Source organism: Xiphias gladius, chromosome 18, assembly GCF_016859285.1.
Source record: "Xiphias gladius isolate SHS-SW01 ecotype Sanya breed wild chromosome 18, ASM1685928v1, whole genome shotgun sequence".
In the NCBI taxonomy this organism is placed as follows: Eukaryota; Metazoa; Chordata; class Actinopteri; order Istiophoriformes; family Xiphiidae; genus Xiphias; species Xiphias gladius.
The window spans coordinates 9,247,483-9,264,136 of record NC_053417.1 but is presented as its reverse complement, the minus strand read 5'-3'; the positions used below and the strand labels follow the sequence as shown (position 1 = coordinate 9,264,136).

At 42.2% G+C, this 16,654-nt stretch overlaps 1 protein-coding gene across 3 annotated transcripts in view; it reads right to left on the bottom strand.

Moving 5' to 3' along the window:
- Positions 1-1,983: 1,983 nt before the first annotated feature.
- The window catches only part of LOC120803621 (helicase ARIP4-like), an 88,484-nt gene continuing 73,813 nt past the window's right edge, over positions 1,984-16,654 (bottom strand). For all 3 annotated transcript variants that reach the window (XM_040152260.1, XM_040152259.1, XM_040152261.1), the window contains 18 exons: positions 15,832-16,052; positions 15,148-15,330; positions 14,545-14,678; positions 13,215-13,411; positions 12,841-13,044; positions 12,561-12,699; positions 12,280-12,457; positions 11,660-11,878; positions 11,053-11,171; positions 10,717-10,841; positions 9,867-9,966; positions 9,513-9,718; positions 8,337-8,512; positions 7,749-7,945; positions 7,113-7,312; positions 6,838-6,927; positions 6,468-6,563; positions 1,984-6,226 (listed from right to left, as the gene is read on the bottom strand). In XM_040152260.1, the coding sequence (XP_040008194.1) occupies positions 5,112-6,226; positions 6,468-6,563; positions 6,838-6,927; positions 7,113-7,312; positions 7,749-7,945; positions 8,337-8,512; positions 9,513-9,718; positions 9,867-9,966; positions 10,717-10,841; positions 11,053-11,171; positions 11,660-11,878; positions 12,280-12,457; positions 12,561-12,699; positions 12,841-13,044; positions 13,215-13,411; positions 14,545-14,678; positions 15,148-15,330; positions 15,832-16,052 (3,899 nt within the window). In that variant the 3' untranslated portion in view covers positions 1,984-5,111. The remainder of the gene's footprint in view (positions 6,227-6,467; positions 6,564-6,837; positions 6,928-7,112; positions 7,313-7,748; positions 7,946-8,336; positions 8,513-9,512; positions 9,719-9,866; positions 9,967-10,716; positions 10,842-11,052; positions 11,172-11,659; positions 11,879-12,279; positions 12,458-12,560; positions 12,700-12,840; positions 13,045-13,214; positions 13,412-14,544; positions 14,679-15,147; positions 15,331-15,831; positions 16,053-16,654) is intronic.

The window sequence follows — 16,654 nt, the reverse complement described above, 5'->3', positions numbered from 1 at the left end:
GATATTGTTCCCCTAGTTGGTGGTTAGTGAATTCATAATGACCTTGTTCTACACGGTGGTAGTGTGGAAATACTTTATTATTTCTATGGGATATTAGGGCACACATTTCCATTCGATATTATCATTATTATATTTATTATAGGAATATCATTGTTCATTTTAAAATGGGAAATTTGCACATTTAATCTATAAACAAGCTGTGCCTTTTGTGTTTCCATAGCAGAATTATACACTGATAACAATACAGTTGAAAAGACACAAAAATAATACAGTTGCATTCAGGTTATTTTGAACAATCAGAACTCACATCACATTTACAAAAACAGGCAAATCACACACAAACAAGCTATGACAGGGAAACATGGAACAAGGACACAGACTTAACGGCAAACTTCACTCAACGTTTACAGAAACAGAAAGGTAAAGATCACAGACATCACTGAATATAAAAACCAAAAAAATCTAAGAGACCTAGGTGATAAATATTCATTGTCATTGTGCTTCGGGGTATATGCTCTGCAGTTTCCCAGAATTAAGCACTGACATACAACGCCTTTGTACATAACTTGGAGACCCAGGCTCTCTAAAAAGGAATTTACATTGCTAAATCTGCTGTTCTGTTCGGACTGGGTTATTACCACCAGTCAAACACTGCTTTATTTCTGTTTGTCTGAACTTAAAGTACTCTGGCTTATAAATGTGATTTGGAGGCACGGTTTAGGTCTAAAATCCTCGTTCTATGGTAATAGTGGATGTGAATCCTCCAATTTATAGTCATTGTGGCTGTTAAGCCAGAGTAGTAGGAAAGTGCAGGGGTACATTCAGAACAAAAACTGCTTCTGTGATTTAATAACCATGCATGTTAGCTAGGGTTAATTCAGTCATGTGTCTCTGCAGAGCCATGGCTCTTTGTGTTCAGGACATGAATCAAATGAAACAAGATGATCTTTGTTTTCATTCAAAACATTTTACACCTCTCACTGGAAATGGAGGCCAATGTATCCTCTCCTGATGGGTGGAGTAAACTATATTTGACAACACCAACAAGTCCAAAAGTTCAAGTAATTGGCAAATTAAAGGCTGGTGAATTTTGGGATTGGTCAGGAGACAAATCTGTTGGCGTGTGCACTAATTTAAGCTTAAGGCTTTTAATTTGACGATTACAAATTCTGTAAACATCTGCTTATCGACGGTGGTCTCATGCACGCTCAAACTCCACTATGCGAGGGACCATTTACTAAAGTCAGACGTGAAAAGTGGCCAGTACAAGCCAAACCCTGATTTCATCGTCTGTGTGACATTCAATCAATCCTACCACTAAGTTACAAGAACAGGGTGATCAAATATACTGCCCAAAGCAAGACCAATGATCATATGATCAAGGAACATGATTGTTCCTTTTTCAAGGAACAATCATGTGAAACATTATTAAAACTATGCAATATCAGGTTTTCATGTAAGACATCCGCAGGGATTGCTGATATTATCTGCAATGTGTTCTTAAAAATAAATGAACAGAATAGAGTACTCAAGTTTAATTTCCGTCTGGAGCTGATTCAAGATTCTGATTGTTTTGTTGTATCACCTTTTGATCATTTATCTGAAGGAAAGAGAAAAACACACCACGAGTACTAAAATGGACCAGGAACTCTAAGGTGGATCAGACATACAGTACAGTTACTGTTTTCTGGGCATTTGGGGGAATTTGGAGATTTCACCTTTACTAACTGACAATAGGCATGCAAAGTTCAGCTCCTTCAAGAGTATTTTCTAGAGTAAATATGTGATTGTTTATATTTCATAGGGTTGTGTTTGAGAGCAAATTATATTCTTGTCATGTGACTGTAAAACTGGTTCATTTTGGTTCATTTTAGGCAGCACGCAATTGTTCTGACCTTTACATGTGCTCTGTTGCCTGCATGTGTTTGTGTCTGCGAAGGAGAGACAAGGAACGAAGGTGCTACATACTACTATTAATATAAAGAAATTAGGAAAAGTGTTATTTAGAACATTTCTTTTTATTTACAAACTTCCAAAAAACAAAAAAACAAAAGGATCTAAAAGTAATCCAAGGTCATACACATTATCCATTGATAAACTACACAACAGGCTTTGACTAGATCCAATCCTCAAAGACAGCAGCTTTAATCTTCTCCTCGGCTAAAATGGAATTCAGACAGTCGGCTCGACTTGTCCAACTGAATCGATTTGTATAAATAAATATGTAAATTCAAGTAGAAAGCTGTGAAAAAAAAAGCGCAGTCAGTCAGTGTAGCAAATGCCGAGCTGACAACCAAACAGTTTCAACGAGGAAACTTGCTCGTTTGCCGTCATAGTGATGACACAGATGGACATTTCTGATGATATGGTAATGAACGCCAAAAAAAAAAAAAAAAAAATTAAGAAAAGAAAAGCACTTGATATCATTTTTTTCTTTTCAGCTAATGAGTGGTTGGACTGCCTTGGTTTCTGACCCACTACTAGTGAATGAGCTTCATTTACATGCACAAAAATGGCTCATATTATTCAGATAAAATACTTAGATGTGTATTAAAATTGTGACTTTTGAACATGCAGGATGTTCTGATGAAGGAATCTAAACTCACCATGGTGAAAATCAATATATCCCTGAAGTCCTTTTTCTTCTCATAATCAAGACCTGATCAGAGTTACTGTAAACAGGATATTCTATTTTCTCTATCCTTCTTTAAGATGCTATCCTGGATATTAACGTGCACAGTAACACACCAATTGGTTGGTCCACATGCAAGTTCTGCACAAGTTCACATGTATTGGGTCAGACTGCCAGATCGTCACTTCTAGAAAAAAAACAATCACCAAACACAAAAAACCAAAGCGTTTTCCATCTGTAGTAACAACAATAGTAATATGATCATAAAAATTTAACAAACAAGATAAAGAAAAGCAACAAAAAGGAGACCAAAAAACATTGTACAAAAATAAAAATGAATAAATATGCACCATCATAAATAAATTAATTTGGTAAATTCAAACATTGTAAAAAGAGGAGAACAAAAATAAAACATAAGTAAACTAACAATTTCAGTATGAAGAATACATACAATACATGAAAGAGAAAGAACAGGAAATGTTTAGTCTTTGCTTGACGATGTTAAGAGTTTTGTTTTTCGACAAAAGAGCTGGTGGTTTTTAAAGCTCTTGTTGCAGCCATTTTGGAGGAGAAGATTTTCTACACAAGGACAGTGCCAAACATAATAGATCAGTTCAGAGGGGATCAACTGGAACAGCAGAATGATGGTTTGCGGTTATTCGGAAGGGAACTTGGTCACATGATGAAGCTTTTCCCAGCATTCAACCAGTCTACAGACGTATACAGATTTGTGTCTCTTTTTACAGTGCAGTGCAGTGTATAGTTTTACCTGCAAGGTCATACAGAGATGGATATGTATGTCTGGACTGTGGCTGTGAGGATGCTGTAGAGAGAGGGTGTTGCGGTGGTGGATTTCAAATCTGCGCTAAATCATTGACAACATTATTTGGTCTCTTAAGACACAATCCTCTTCGGTGGAGGTTGTTGATGTGCTTGTGCATTTTCTCGTTTTTGGCAAAGCTACAACATCTCTCCAAAAGGAAAAAAAAAAATCAGTTTGGTTTCACAATGACCTCTGTTCACAAAATAAGATTTGACAGAGAAAGAACAAAAAAAAAACTAACAGAGCGGAGGTGGAATCTGTGCCAGAACGAGTTACCAAATCAAGTAACACAAGCTTATATTTATTTATTTATTTTTTTAAACAATTCCTTTTGTAACCCTTAAGAACACAACGCATAACGTACGAACAAAAGAACGACACAAGCGAAACCAAAACCCGGGGTTGCGAGCTCAATTCCTCTGGGGTTTGTACGAATACATATATAGGCTTGAGTGAGTGTTTTGCATCGTTTTTCGCTAGGCTACAATAAGACTGTGGGTGAGATTGAGAGAGCCACGGTGACCGCCTGTCTCTCTTTACCTCTCCTCTCTCACAGTTAACATTCAGAAAGACGGAGGCAAAAAGGCATTTTCTGTTGGTTGTTTCTCCGCTACAAGGAGGACACCTCACTAGAGCACAGTTTGTTTTTTTTCTCATGTTCACCTGGCTGTTTTTAGGCAATCCTTTTCTTTTAAAAGGAAAAGAGATTACATAAATAGAAAATACTCCCACAAAAAAAAGTAAAATCAAATCTTCCCACATCTGATGCCTAAATAGGAGTCTTTTCAAAAAGGCCTGGTTTAAAGGCATTTGATTAAGCATACATTCTTTCACTAGAGTTTTAAGGTTTCAGTAATTGACTTCAACCTCATCCTCCACAAGCCTCAAATGCTTCCTCAATAAGTCAAGATGATCCCCTTTCCTTTTATTTTAAAAAGCGTGCAACACCCCTGTCCTGGCAGTGAATTATTAACTTCAGTCAAAATGCTTTATATAAGTTCTGGTTCGTCTTTTTAACCTTTACCATTTTAAGAAATATTCAGTAGCAATATTTGAAAAGTGACAAACAACCATTTCAGTTACTCATATTTAACAAACGTTACCACCAGCTAACTTAATTATCAAAACTTTTTTTTAATAAGCAATTCCATCCTTAATATCATCATTTAATTAGCTGAATAAAGCAAAAGATTCTTGACATTTAGCAAAGCTGCAGAACTAGAATCTCTAAAGTCAACAGTACAACTAGTGGCCATTTGTGGTCACTGCAGCCCCACAATCAGCAGTACTAAGTCCAGTGATTAGTATTTCAATGCCAGTATTGAACAAAAAAAAAAAAACTTGGAAGCCCAAAGTCCTTTGATTTTCATTTTCTTTGTCCCTCTGGAGCTTTTTCCCTCCTTGGGTTTCCTCTTCTGATATTCAGCATCAAAATTTGTCGCTCTGTGTGCACTCTGTGTTCAATTTCCACCCGATGAAACACTTTAGCAGGGGCTCAGTTGTCATCACTTTAGTGTCTTTCATTTTTTTGTCCATTTCCCTCACGGCCTCGGCCACAGGCCCTTCGAAGCCTGTAGCCTGGCAAACAGGAGGCCGTCCTACTGTGATCATTATTAAATTGAATCAAGCTTCTCAAGCAACCACATCATTCATCTATCACTGTCCCCTCACCTCAATTACATCATCGTCGTCATCCGAGCTGCTGGCACTGCTAACATTCCTGCTGTTCACCAGAACCGGACCCCGGTGGCCCTCAGACCGTGCTGAGGGTGAGAAGGAGGAAGGAGAAGATGAGGAGGAGCTGGAGGCAGCAGTGGGAGGGTACTGGGACAGGAAGCTGGCTCCGGCCGGGCCAGGAGTGGCAGCTGGACCTGGCAGCCCGCCCGGGAGCATTGACCCTGTGTAGAGGCTAGCCAGGGACTGACTGTAAGAGAGGGGGAAGCCTGGGGGGAGCAAGCCAGCCATGCCTGCCATGCTGGGGCTCAGCATGAATGGCGGCAGGGCACCTGGAACCAAACTGGCAGCTTTCACTGATGTGGAAGATGAGGATGATGGGGAAGATGAGACGGAAGTAGCGGTGGTTGTCGTCGATGAGGTGGAGGAAGAGGAGGTGGGGACTGCACTGGCTCCTCCCAGGCCAAATAGATCTGTGTACATGTAACTGGGGTCCCCCAGTTGAGTGTGGGGGGGCTGGAAGTAAGGCGAACCTGCCCCCACAAAGAGTGGGTGCCCCAGTGCCCCACTCAGCATAGTGGGGTTGAGGCCCAGTGGAGGGAGTCCATAGCCCCTGGTGAAGGGGAAGCCTTGTGATCCCAGAGAAGCTGAGGAGTGTTTGCCAGCAGACGGCTGCTTGCTGGGCCGCTCATCCAAAGACGGGGTGGAGGCTTTGCGCTTGGAGCCTGTTCTCAGGTCTTGGGCGGCCGTGGTGTCAATGTTGCGCTGGATTGCATTGGTCACAGAGGCATCATGGTGGCTCATATTTCCACTGGGAAAACCGCTCCTACTGCTAACGCTGGTCTGAAGCAGTTTGGTGGAAGGCAGGTTGTTCATGTTGCTCTCTGCCGCCCTCTCCGGTTGGGCCCCGGAGCCCGAGGTGCCACCGGCACCGGCTCCGGCGCCACCGGTGTAGCGCTGCAACTCGTTGATGATCTCTGGGCTGTCAGGTGAGAGAGGGCGGGGCACCGTCTTGGAGGGCACCTGTTGCTTCTTGTCAGGTGACAGACAACTGGTGCTGCCATTTGTTGAAACCTCCACTGGTGGGGCTTGCGAATCTGAGAAGAAGAAACAGGGGATTAGATATTAGATTTAGGAAAAGAATTCAACATTTGATATAGGCTGGTTTTACTTAAATAAAATAGTGTCAATAATATTTTCTTCACCTCATAGGGCCTTATGTTTTTTCTTATCAGGTGGTATGTAAATCTGATTAAGAGCAAGAGTTTTACATCTCTGCGTCTAACCGGCTCTCTATCTTTTTAGTGGAGTGTAGATCTGGTAAGTGAATCATCCTACCTTTGGGTGGCACTGTAGCGCTCTCCTCTGCACTCTTGGCCTTATTAGCTGCTCTGATGGCAAAGATTCTACCATCAGACGTCCTGATGTAAGTCCCTAAAACAGATGAGAGAAATGATCAGTGCACAGAGAAAGTGTAAATCAGACTAATAGAGTCCTTTTTTCTGACCGCCTCATTACATGAAGCTTAAATGAAATAACTGACCAGCAGTCCCAAACCCAATGACATTCAGAAAAGCAGCAAATTCTCATGCTTGACAAGCCGGAACAACAAATGTTTCAACGATGAATTGATTATTGTGGCCACCCACCAAAGGTTTTTCCAGAGTATAATAAAGGGCTTTTGTAATAGTGCTCAGTGATTGGTTACCTTTGGTTCCCCTGATGATGTGGATGCTCTCTCCAGCTGTGATCCTGGCTTGGACATCTGTTGAACTGTTGGTGCCCGGAATCACTATGTCTAAAAGAGACAAAGGAAGACAATTTTACCAAGAGTAAATACAAAACACTGGCTATTCTTTAAGTAATATCACAAAGAAGGAAGTTTCCGGGCAAAATGATAAGTGTGATGAAGGGGAAATAAGAATAAATTGGACATTAAAATAAAAATAAGAGCAAATTGGAGTGCGTGTACAGTTTGCCTACCAGTAGTGGTGACAATCTTCTGTACAAACACCCCGGCTTTTTGCAGGCAGTTAACTGGGAATCCTCCGAGGCTGGATCTGGATGAATCGTTGCCTGGGGCAGAGCCTGCTGACGCCTGGCGGGGCATCATGGGAACCGGGGTTGACTGGACTGGCCGGACACTGGCCATTGGCTTCTCATCAGTACGAGTGGGAGGGCGCCTGAGCAAAGTTTATTTTTTCTATTAGTTTATGACTTGTGTTCATTTTTTATACCAGCTTTACACTTTACATACCCTTGCTAATCAGTTCCTTTTGAACACTTTTATTAAAAAAAAAAAAAAAATTTTATTTTATTTTATTTTATTTCTCCTGGATTGATTTGAAATCAAGCGTTATTTTAGCTTTGTGTGGGATAAACGTTAAAAAAAATCCCTGAAACTTTAGTTAGAATGAAATCTAAGCCAAATCTTTGAACACAACCTGCATTTGTTTTCCTTTTATGTCACTTGTGCCCATTACCCAGGAGCTCTTTGAAAGGCAAAATAATATATGAACTAAACCTAGCAAGACTTTGAGAAATCTTTCAAAAAGTTTTCTTTTCCCATTAATTTGTTAGTTTCAGTGCGGGCAGTCACTGAATCTGTGAGTCACTGACCAGTTTCTCTGGCTGAAGGCGGGGATGTTGGTGAGGCTCTGGTCACTGGCAGGGTAGTAATGAGCGTAGGAAGGGCGGGTGTACGGCACTGAGGCCCTCTTCTCCTCTTCGTAACCCTTCCTAGCGGCTGTCTTCTCAGCGCTGCTCAGCTTCAGCTCCCTGCGGTCCATCAGCAGGGACTCATGGGGGAAGGGTTGCTGGGAGGGAGAAAGGGTGGATGAAAAAGGATGGGTGAGACAGGTGTCATTCATTCTTTGCTTAGATTGTTTGCTTAATAAAGCCAGTTTAAATCTTGTAAAGTCTGATATGAACTCTTCTAAACCGCTATAAGAGTTTAGTCTGGAAAAAATCCAGCTGATTTAATTATGAGGTGACTCACCGCCTCTCAAACTCGTGAACCCTCATGAGCTAATTGCAACTGCTTCGCGAACTATTCTAAAAATTGATTTTAACGGGTAATTAAGGAGACGTCTGACATATCTAGTACAGCCTACTTAAGATGACACCTGACCACATGTCCTTCTTTTAAGCATCTCTACGGGGCATCTAGGGACAGTGTTTTTTCCTCAGTCTGCTCTCTTCATCTACCTTGGTAATTAAGTGAGGATAGAGGTGCAGCGCCTTTCTGAGGATGCTCTCCATGCTGTCCTGTGGCTGCAGCTGGACCTGGGAGGGGTCTGGCTCTTCCTCTACGAAGTGAAGGAGAGACTCCACCTCCCTCCTGGTGAAGGTCAGCACAGGGTTCAGGTCATCCACCACCCGATCTGATGGAGAATAGGAGAAAGAGAAGAGGAAGGGTTGAGAGGACCGGGACGGTCGAACAGGGAGGAGACAAAGGAAATGATGGAGGCAAAAAGAGAGCAAATCGTAGAAAATTGGAAAAGAGTTATTTCTATAGCTCTCCAAAGCAGCAGCAGACTCAGTGTCTGTCTAAACAGTCAAAGCTTACAGTAAACACTTGAGACAGTTTACTCAGTCAGACAAGAGCCCCTTGGAAGAACAGCTCTGGTTTCATTACAAAGCTGATTATTTAGTTTTGGGAGGGTCTGTTTACACAGAGGAGCCTGCACTGGGGTTTACACTAAGTCTGATTACTGACAGATGTTTGATAGAGTTGTCAGCTGGAGGCAGTGAAATGTATATAGATTGAGCATGGTGTGCCTCCATACAGCCTAAGTTCCTTTTATGTTTTTTTCCCTCAAAGTTTTTCTTCATCTTTTTCATTCCCTTCTTTTTTACCTCTGCCAAGGAGGTTTTGTTTTCAGCTGTGTCTGTTTGTTGGTTTGTTTGTCAACAGGATTACACAAAAAGTACTGGAAAGAATCGCACTGGACTTTGCGGAGGCCTGGGGCATAGGCCAGGGAAGCACCCATTAGATTTCGGGGCAGATCCAGATAATCTACCAAGAATTTGTATTTTTTCTCTCCTCTTTGACACTGGCCTTGGCGGGGAGATCTGCGCCCTTCTAGTTTGTGTCTGTTTTGGTTTGTTCTGGTTAAAAGGTCAATTCAAAAAGTGTAAAAAAATGCAAAAAAATTGACCTAATTAGGTACTGAACTGCATATGGGAAATTTTCTTTTATGCAATAAAAATAACAGAAATGGGATAATGCTCTTTGGGGTTATTAAAATATAATACATTTTTTAGTTCTTATAACCTTGTCGTACACATTTTTTGGGTGAGTTTAGCGATAGTTATTTGACGGTAGGAGGGTCCACCTTCATAAGAATCGGCGGTGCTGTCCCATGCATCCCCCCAGCTCACCTGACATGCCCTGTTTGGAGATCTGGCGGTCGTAGATCTTCTTCTCCAGCGTAAAGTCACACACCAGCCGGTAGATGTGACACGGCTTCCTCTGACCGTAACGGTAGACGCGGCACACGGCCTGGGCATCATGGCACGGGTTCCAGGAGGCGTCAAACACCACCACACGGTTCGCCCCGATCAGGTTCACACCCAGACAACCAGCCCTGAGGACCAGAGAGGTGTGTGATCACGTAACTTTTGTTTAAAGTAGCTCCATGTCACATTCTAATATTTCTATATTTCTATATATTCTCAATATTTCAAATTCATTTGAAATTCATTAATATTTTTGCTATTGAGTCGAAGTGTTACCTGGTTGACAGCAGGAAGACCCATGCTGAGGTGTTGGATGGATCGTTGAATTGGTTTATCAGTCTCTCTCTTTCTGAAGCCGTGGTACTTCCATCCAGTCCTTCAAGACATCACACAACCAACTAAGAGTTAAAACAAGGCTTTCAGCAGCTTTGCACACGGTAATGCTTTGGAAAATTCAGTTTAATATCAGTTTATCTCATTTTGTGCTTTTACCTTCTCTTATCTCTCAGTTCACATATTTTATTTTCTCTCATTTATTTACCTGCTCACTCATTTGTATCTACAATATCAAACATAGTGTTATGTAACAGAAATAGTCATGGCTAAATAGGTGGATAACTGTGGACATCTCTAACTCTATGTCATTACCTCAAGAGATGATGGCTGACATGATTAAGGTAATGCATACAGCTAATATTTTTCAAGAGAATTCGTTGCATCTCTGAAATACACAAACACCAACTCTTCAACAGATGTGAATTCCTTCCTGTGATGGTGGAGAACGGTAAACCAAAGTCTGGATGTTATCAAGAAAGACCAGCAGGTGGCAGCACTCATTGTAAGCCAATGAGAGAAGGAGCACCAGCGTAAAACCAGATTTATTAGTGTGTAACATTAGTTTGGCATAGAAGGCAGGAAAACTGTTTTTCTTTCTCGAATAAGCTGTAATCTAGTATATTCAGACCATCTTCCCATCGTCCATTGAACCACACCTATTTTGCACCGTATGTCTTACCTGTCTGCTCAAATTGACTTTTCAAACATTCAAGTCCTCTCAACATATTCAGCACATTTACTGATTCAGGACAAGGAAAAATATTTTTAATCATAATAAATGACCACTTACTGTAGTAGTTGAGGTTGCGGACCCAGTTCTGATTGGGTCTGTCCCTGTCTGATGTGTTGGGCGAGGGGGGCACCGGTCTCTTGGCCAAGAAATCCTCAATCACCGTCAGCGTGGACAAGCTCTGACTGCAGGGGGAAGACAGGAGTGAAATCAGAGATTAGATCACATACTGGAAAGCTTGTAAGGCAAAGTAGAATTTAACTAAGTCATAAAATAAAGCTGAGAAAGGCTGTGAAAGGGACAAAGTTGTTGGATAAATGCTTTGGTGAAACCTTTTCCCTTCCCACAATTTTTTTTTTCAGTCAGTTTTCTGTACTCTTTTGTCTGGTCTTTTACCTAAAGACAAGCAGTTTGTCTCCCTTCCTGACGCTCTCCTCTATCAGGTGGAACAGCATCACCATCTTTGCTGAGTTCTCCAGGATGCCGGGTTTGTAGTCACACATGATGTCCTTCGCCTGGCCACGTGGAAGGAGAGAAGGTTAAGATTTGCTTCACTATTACACATCGCCTTTAAATTCATAGTTCAGCTGATTAGATGATGTACTAATTTAAGCAACTTAAACTGACTTTAAAGGAGTGAGGTTAAATTACAAGCCATGCCAGGTACCAACCAGAGCTGTGAACTACATTTCGATGCCTATCTGGGTCAATGCCTCTAATTTGGATGACTTGTTTGAATTTCTCCAAAGGTACTCTATGTGGCACCATCGAACTGATACCAGAAATACATTTGGGCAAAGAGCGAAAGTCTAAAGCATCTCAATAAGGAAGATGATGATGTATTGTTTACAATGCAACTTTTGTGATTCAGGTTGAAAATATTGGTGTTTGTCCTCAAAGATTTGCAGAGCATTGCAGCTTTATGCTGAACAAAAATACTACAGCATTAATAGCGCTCCATAACTCTTAGGTGTTGCAACTCTTCTGGAGTCTGTCAACCTACCCATTCGTAAGTGATGACCTGATTGGCTTTCTCCTGCAGCTGGTTGAGACTCAGTCCGCCAATGGGGTTAGGATTCTCCAGGGGCTTGGACTTTTGATTGGGTGCGGTTGGACATCGGGCGTGTCCTGTGGAGGTCATGTCATCAAGGTCCAAGTCCTGGTCGCTTGCCAGGTTTTCCTTCTGCAAAGCCTCGTACAGCACGTCAGGATGGTTCCAAATCTGGAGAATAACAGGAGATCAGCGATGTGAAAACACTTCCTCAAGGTAGCGCGGAAGTACAATAAATATGCAGGAATTAATCTTCATAGTGACTTAGATATTGACCTGTGTTACAGTGCTGCGAGACTAGAAGGAACTAGAAGGCATTCAGACCATTGTACTTTTTGAAGTTTATACTCTCAGTGCAGATAAATTTACCTTGATTAATTGTGGAAAATGTAAAATAAAAGACTTTGGTAACCGTATCTATAACAATGGTTTTTAAGAAAGAATTTGAAGATAACTTTACCATTATCTCCAAACCTGGAACAGATCCAAATTTTGGCTTAAACTATCATAAATGTCAAATAGTGTTCCTTTTGTGTCCAGGTTTAGTTCTACACAGATTCCCCCCTCCTCACCTTGCAGCAAACACAGAAAGCCTTCAGCGGGTTGAGACTGAGCCAGCCGGTGTTTCCTGCCTCTCTGAAGCGGGTCATGAACTCCGTGTAGAGTGCCCTCTGCAGGGGAGACAGACGGACCAGGATCACATGCTCCTCCTTAGAGGGCAGCTGGTCCTTCAGTACATCGTGTCCTCGTCTGGAATAAAGACAAGTTACGGGAAATGTTTGTAAATTGTTAAGAGAGGTGGAGTTTTCTTTGTCGCACAGTGATTGTGGGTTTATAAAGGCAGCCGTCTCACCTCTGTACGAAGCCCTCGAGCAGGCTATGCAGGACATGGCTCCTGTACCTCATCAGCTGGATGTCCTGAGGCGTGCTGTCCACACACTGCCCGTTCAGAATGGGACGCTCAAACATGTTACTGAACTCCTGCCGCGTACCTGAAATACGCACAGGATGTAAAAACTTCAGTAAGTCTTCTGATTGTAAAAAAGACACGCTACAGCTTTGATGCTAATCACAGCAGGTGTCTGATTGTGGAGAAAGATCCCCTGAAGTAAAATGAAGATCTTGCCCCTTACCTAGGAAGTCAGGTCGGACAAAATCGACCATGCACCAGTACTCAATCAGGTTGTTCTGGAGCGGGTAGCCGGTCAGGACCACGCGGCGTCGAGTTCGGATGTTCTTCAGAGCCTGGGACGTGCTGGCGTGACAGTTCTTGATGCGATGGCCTTCGTCACAGATCACCACATCTGGACCAGGTCGGGCTATGGCTCTCTCGATACCTGGAGGAAGACAACAGTTGATAATATGATATTCATGCTGATGCTCTTAAAACTTTGATATATTTGCAGTTTTCTATATATTTTCCTCTCTTCTCTATGTTGTCTCCTTCCTCCTCCTCCACTCTCCCAACCGCCGTCCCCCTTCTTCTCTTTCCCCTAATCTCTCACACCTTTGAGCAGTTCCTGCTGCCTGTCCTCTTCGTCCAGGTCGATGACGACAGGTCCTGTTGTTTTCTTGCTTTTCTTCTTCCTCCCCGCCACGAAGCTCTTCTTCAGCGACAGGAGGCGGTACATCTCGTAGCCCATTAGCAGGACTCCTCCGTCCTTTGCCCAGTCTTCCACCACCTTGGCCCTGGTAGCTGTGTTCCTGGGAAGCACAAGAAAGGATAAGTTATTGCTTGTGTTTCTCAGAACTGAGAAAATTATCTCCTGTCCCAGAGAAGATTTTTCTTTTCATGTTTTGTTTTGAATCTCTGGAATCATTTGCTCCAATTGCACAGAAAAAACACCACACTCTCCCTCTTTGTGCCGTGAAGAATAACCCACTTTGTGCCCCTAAGGCAGGAAGTGGTGCAATGGCATTGCAAAGTAAAGGTACCGAAAATATTAAAAAAAAACAAACAAAAAAAAAAACATTATATACAATGCAATAAACCAACCCAATTGCAAAAAATGTAAAATGCAATGTTGGGGCTGTTTGTTTTCTCAGCGATGGATTAAAATGTGATTCGTAGAACCTTTAAGCAGAACTAGAAGCAGTATGAAATATCTGATTAAAAGCGAAGAGGATGAGACAGATGGAAGAGAAGAAAAATTTGAAAAAAAAGCTCTGATTATATAGACAACAATTTCCTGCATTGTAAACAATGACCTAATTGCAATAAATTAACAATTACTTACTATATGAATAACAATGTTTTAGAGTAGTATTTGAACAGTAGGAACAAATGCTTCGTAACTTTGTTAATTTTTTACAGTCACGCTACTCAGGATATTTTTTAACTGAAATGAGACAGAGACAGAATGAGGTTACTGTGTCACTTCCAGACAAGGCTGTATCATGAAACCGTACACTCATCTTGCAGCATCACTTCCATCCTTACTCCCTAATCCCAAACACACACACACTCACAAACACGAAAATCAGAAAATCTTTCCAGCAGCAGCAGCTGTGGAGAAAGAGGATATCGGCGAGATTGAAAAGAGGACGAGTCAGATGGGGATAAAGTGCAACGGCAGGTCAGAAGTTAAACGCGGTCTTTTTGAAAAGACCGAGAGAAGAAAAAGTCTCCTCACTGCTTTGCATGAATGTCAATGCAGCAAGCCAACAGTCAACAAATTCCTCTCCATCTACTCGTAAAGGTGATGCAGTAATGCAGGTTTCTCTTTACGAGACTGTGCTAAAATTTCCAGCATATAATCAAAGCGGGTGGTCGGCCGAAAGGATTCAGGTTCTACACAGGAAGAGCCAACAAAAATGCTCTTGTTCCAGTTACTCACTTGTGTTCGTCGTTGAGGATGTGAACCTTAAAGGTGCGAGGTGTCACCAGTCTGGGGTCGTTATCTGGAGGTAACGCCTCTGGGGGCGGGACCCAGGTGTTGAACTCTGACAGCCAGTTCTGCAACGTGTTCACCTGACAGAGAGACGAGAGAGAGGGGCAGGGAGGGACCTTAAGCTATTGCTGAAATGATCAGTTGACCAGTTGACCGGTAGAATATTTTATTGTTCCAACTTGGATCACTCATTTTAAACATTTAAAGAGTAAAAACCCCAAATGTGCTGATTATGGCTTCAAAATAATTTCATGAAATCAGTTGCTTTTCTCTGTTTGAATGTGAACTGTAGCTAATATTAACACTTCCTTTAGAGAAATTCATAGTCACATATTGATTCACTTACTGATTCCCTTTTATTCATACATTCATCATCATAAATGTAAGGTTTGTAGGCAAGATGGCCAGCATATTGTGCCAAAGTACTTGTTCTGTAATTCATTCACTTAAAGAATGAGAAACTGTAGTTCCACACTGAGTGCAGTGTGTGTCTATTGATTCAGTCCTCCGCATTTCCTCCTATTCCAACATTGAACCACAGGTGCTTACAGGTACGATGGCGAGCACGGTGTGAGCCTGGGTGTGTCTGAACAGGACGTCGATGAAGGAGATGACTTGCAGCGTTTTGCCCAGGCCCATGCTGTGAGCGAGGATACAGCCGAATCCATTGCTGCTGCCAAAGCGCTCCATCGACTCCACGAGGTTGTCGTACAGGAAACGGATTCCACCGATCTGAGGAGGAGACGGCAAGGGAAGCGGTGGAGAATGAAGTGATGGGGAGGGAGTCAAAAGAGAGGGAAAAGGAGGGGGAAAAAAGAGAAGACAGAAGGGTGATCCAAGAGAAGGTTGGAGCCACGGTGAGAAAAAAAGTTAAGTGGAAGAAGGAAGAAATAAGGTGAAATTAGAATGTAGGAGGAAGAGTGACGGAAAGGTAAGACAGATGAAAAGGGTGTCAGGAGGGAGACAGCAAAAAGAAGAGAAAGTGGGTGGTGAAAAAGTAAAGGTGAGATCTCATTAAAACTGAAGAAAAAGATCACAATCAGCAGGCTGTCCCTCACTGAAAAAACGATTTGACTGCAAGTAATTTCCACACAGTACGGCTTTTTTTGCAAAGTACAAAATTCACATCAAAGGCAGATTTGGACACAGCAGGAAAAAAAAACAAAAAAACTTTTTTGCTTGTTTTGGTATTTTGATTAAGTTCAGCTATTTTGAGTGTAGCAGTCATAATACCTGGTGAGGTTTGACTGCTTGTGCCAGCTGAGGCGACAGGAAAATGTCTGTCTCTGCAGCTGGGTGGCCCAAGTTGACCAGCACCCTGCCCTGGGCGTCTGGCCGGTTGAGGGCGTCGTTGGCGTGTACGCCGCTCGGCTCGCTTTCTTCTTCCTCGTTGGGGGACTCGCTGCTGACATGGACGATGGTGTCGTCCTCGCCCGAGCTCAGATCGATCACATCTGCACGGAGGCAGGAGATGAGGAATGATGAGGTTGAGGAGGGCAAAGGTGAAGTATTAGATTAAAAGGTTTCCAAAAATTACATTGCAACTGTTTTTATGTTCGGAAAACACTTTTTCATCTCAAACTTTTTAGGATGACATAGAACGAACTATTCTATTTTCTTGGATCTAGGGCTCAAACACGCCTCATACCATGAGTGTGAGTTTGATGAAGTTAGCAAAGCAAAGGCAGGTCTAGGTAAACCAAGGGACGAGGAGGGGTGTTTATGGTTTGAGTTGACTATTTTGTCCACCCTCTATACAACATATTCCAGCCAAATCAGCCTTATATGAAGAGAGACTTCAGAATCTTCAACAAAGCCAAACATTATACGCAACAGATGATTCAGCTGTGATTCGGCCCCTTTCACATATGCTTTCAAGTAAACACTACCACAGAAATAATGTAGAAGTACTGGGGAACGACGAGAACAGCGAGGCTTCTCATTCAACTTTGGATGGGAAACCTTGCAGACTTTTTTTAAACACCTGTGGTAAGGAAGAACATATTTTTAAATGTAGAATGACTGAAGTACTACAATACTCGCATATTTATTGCGT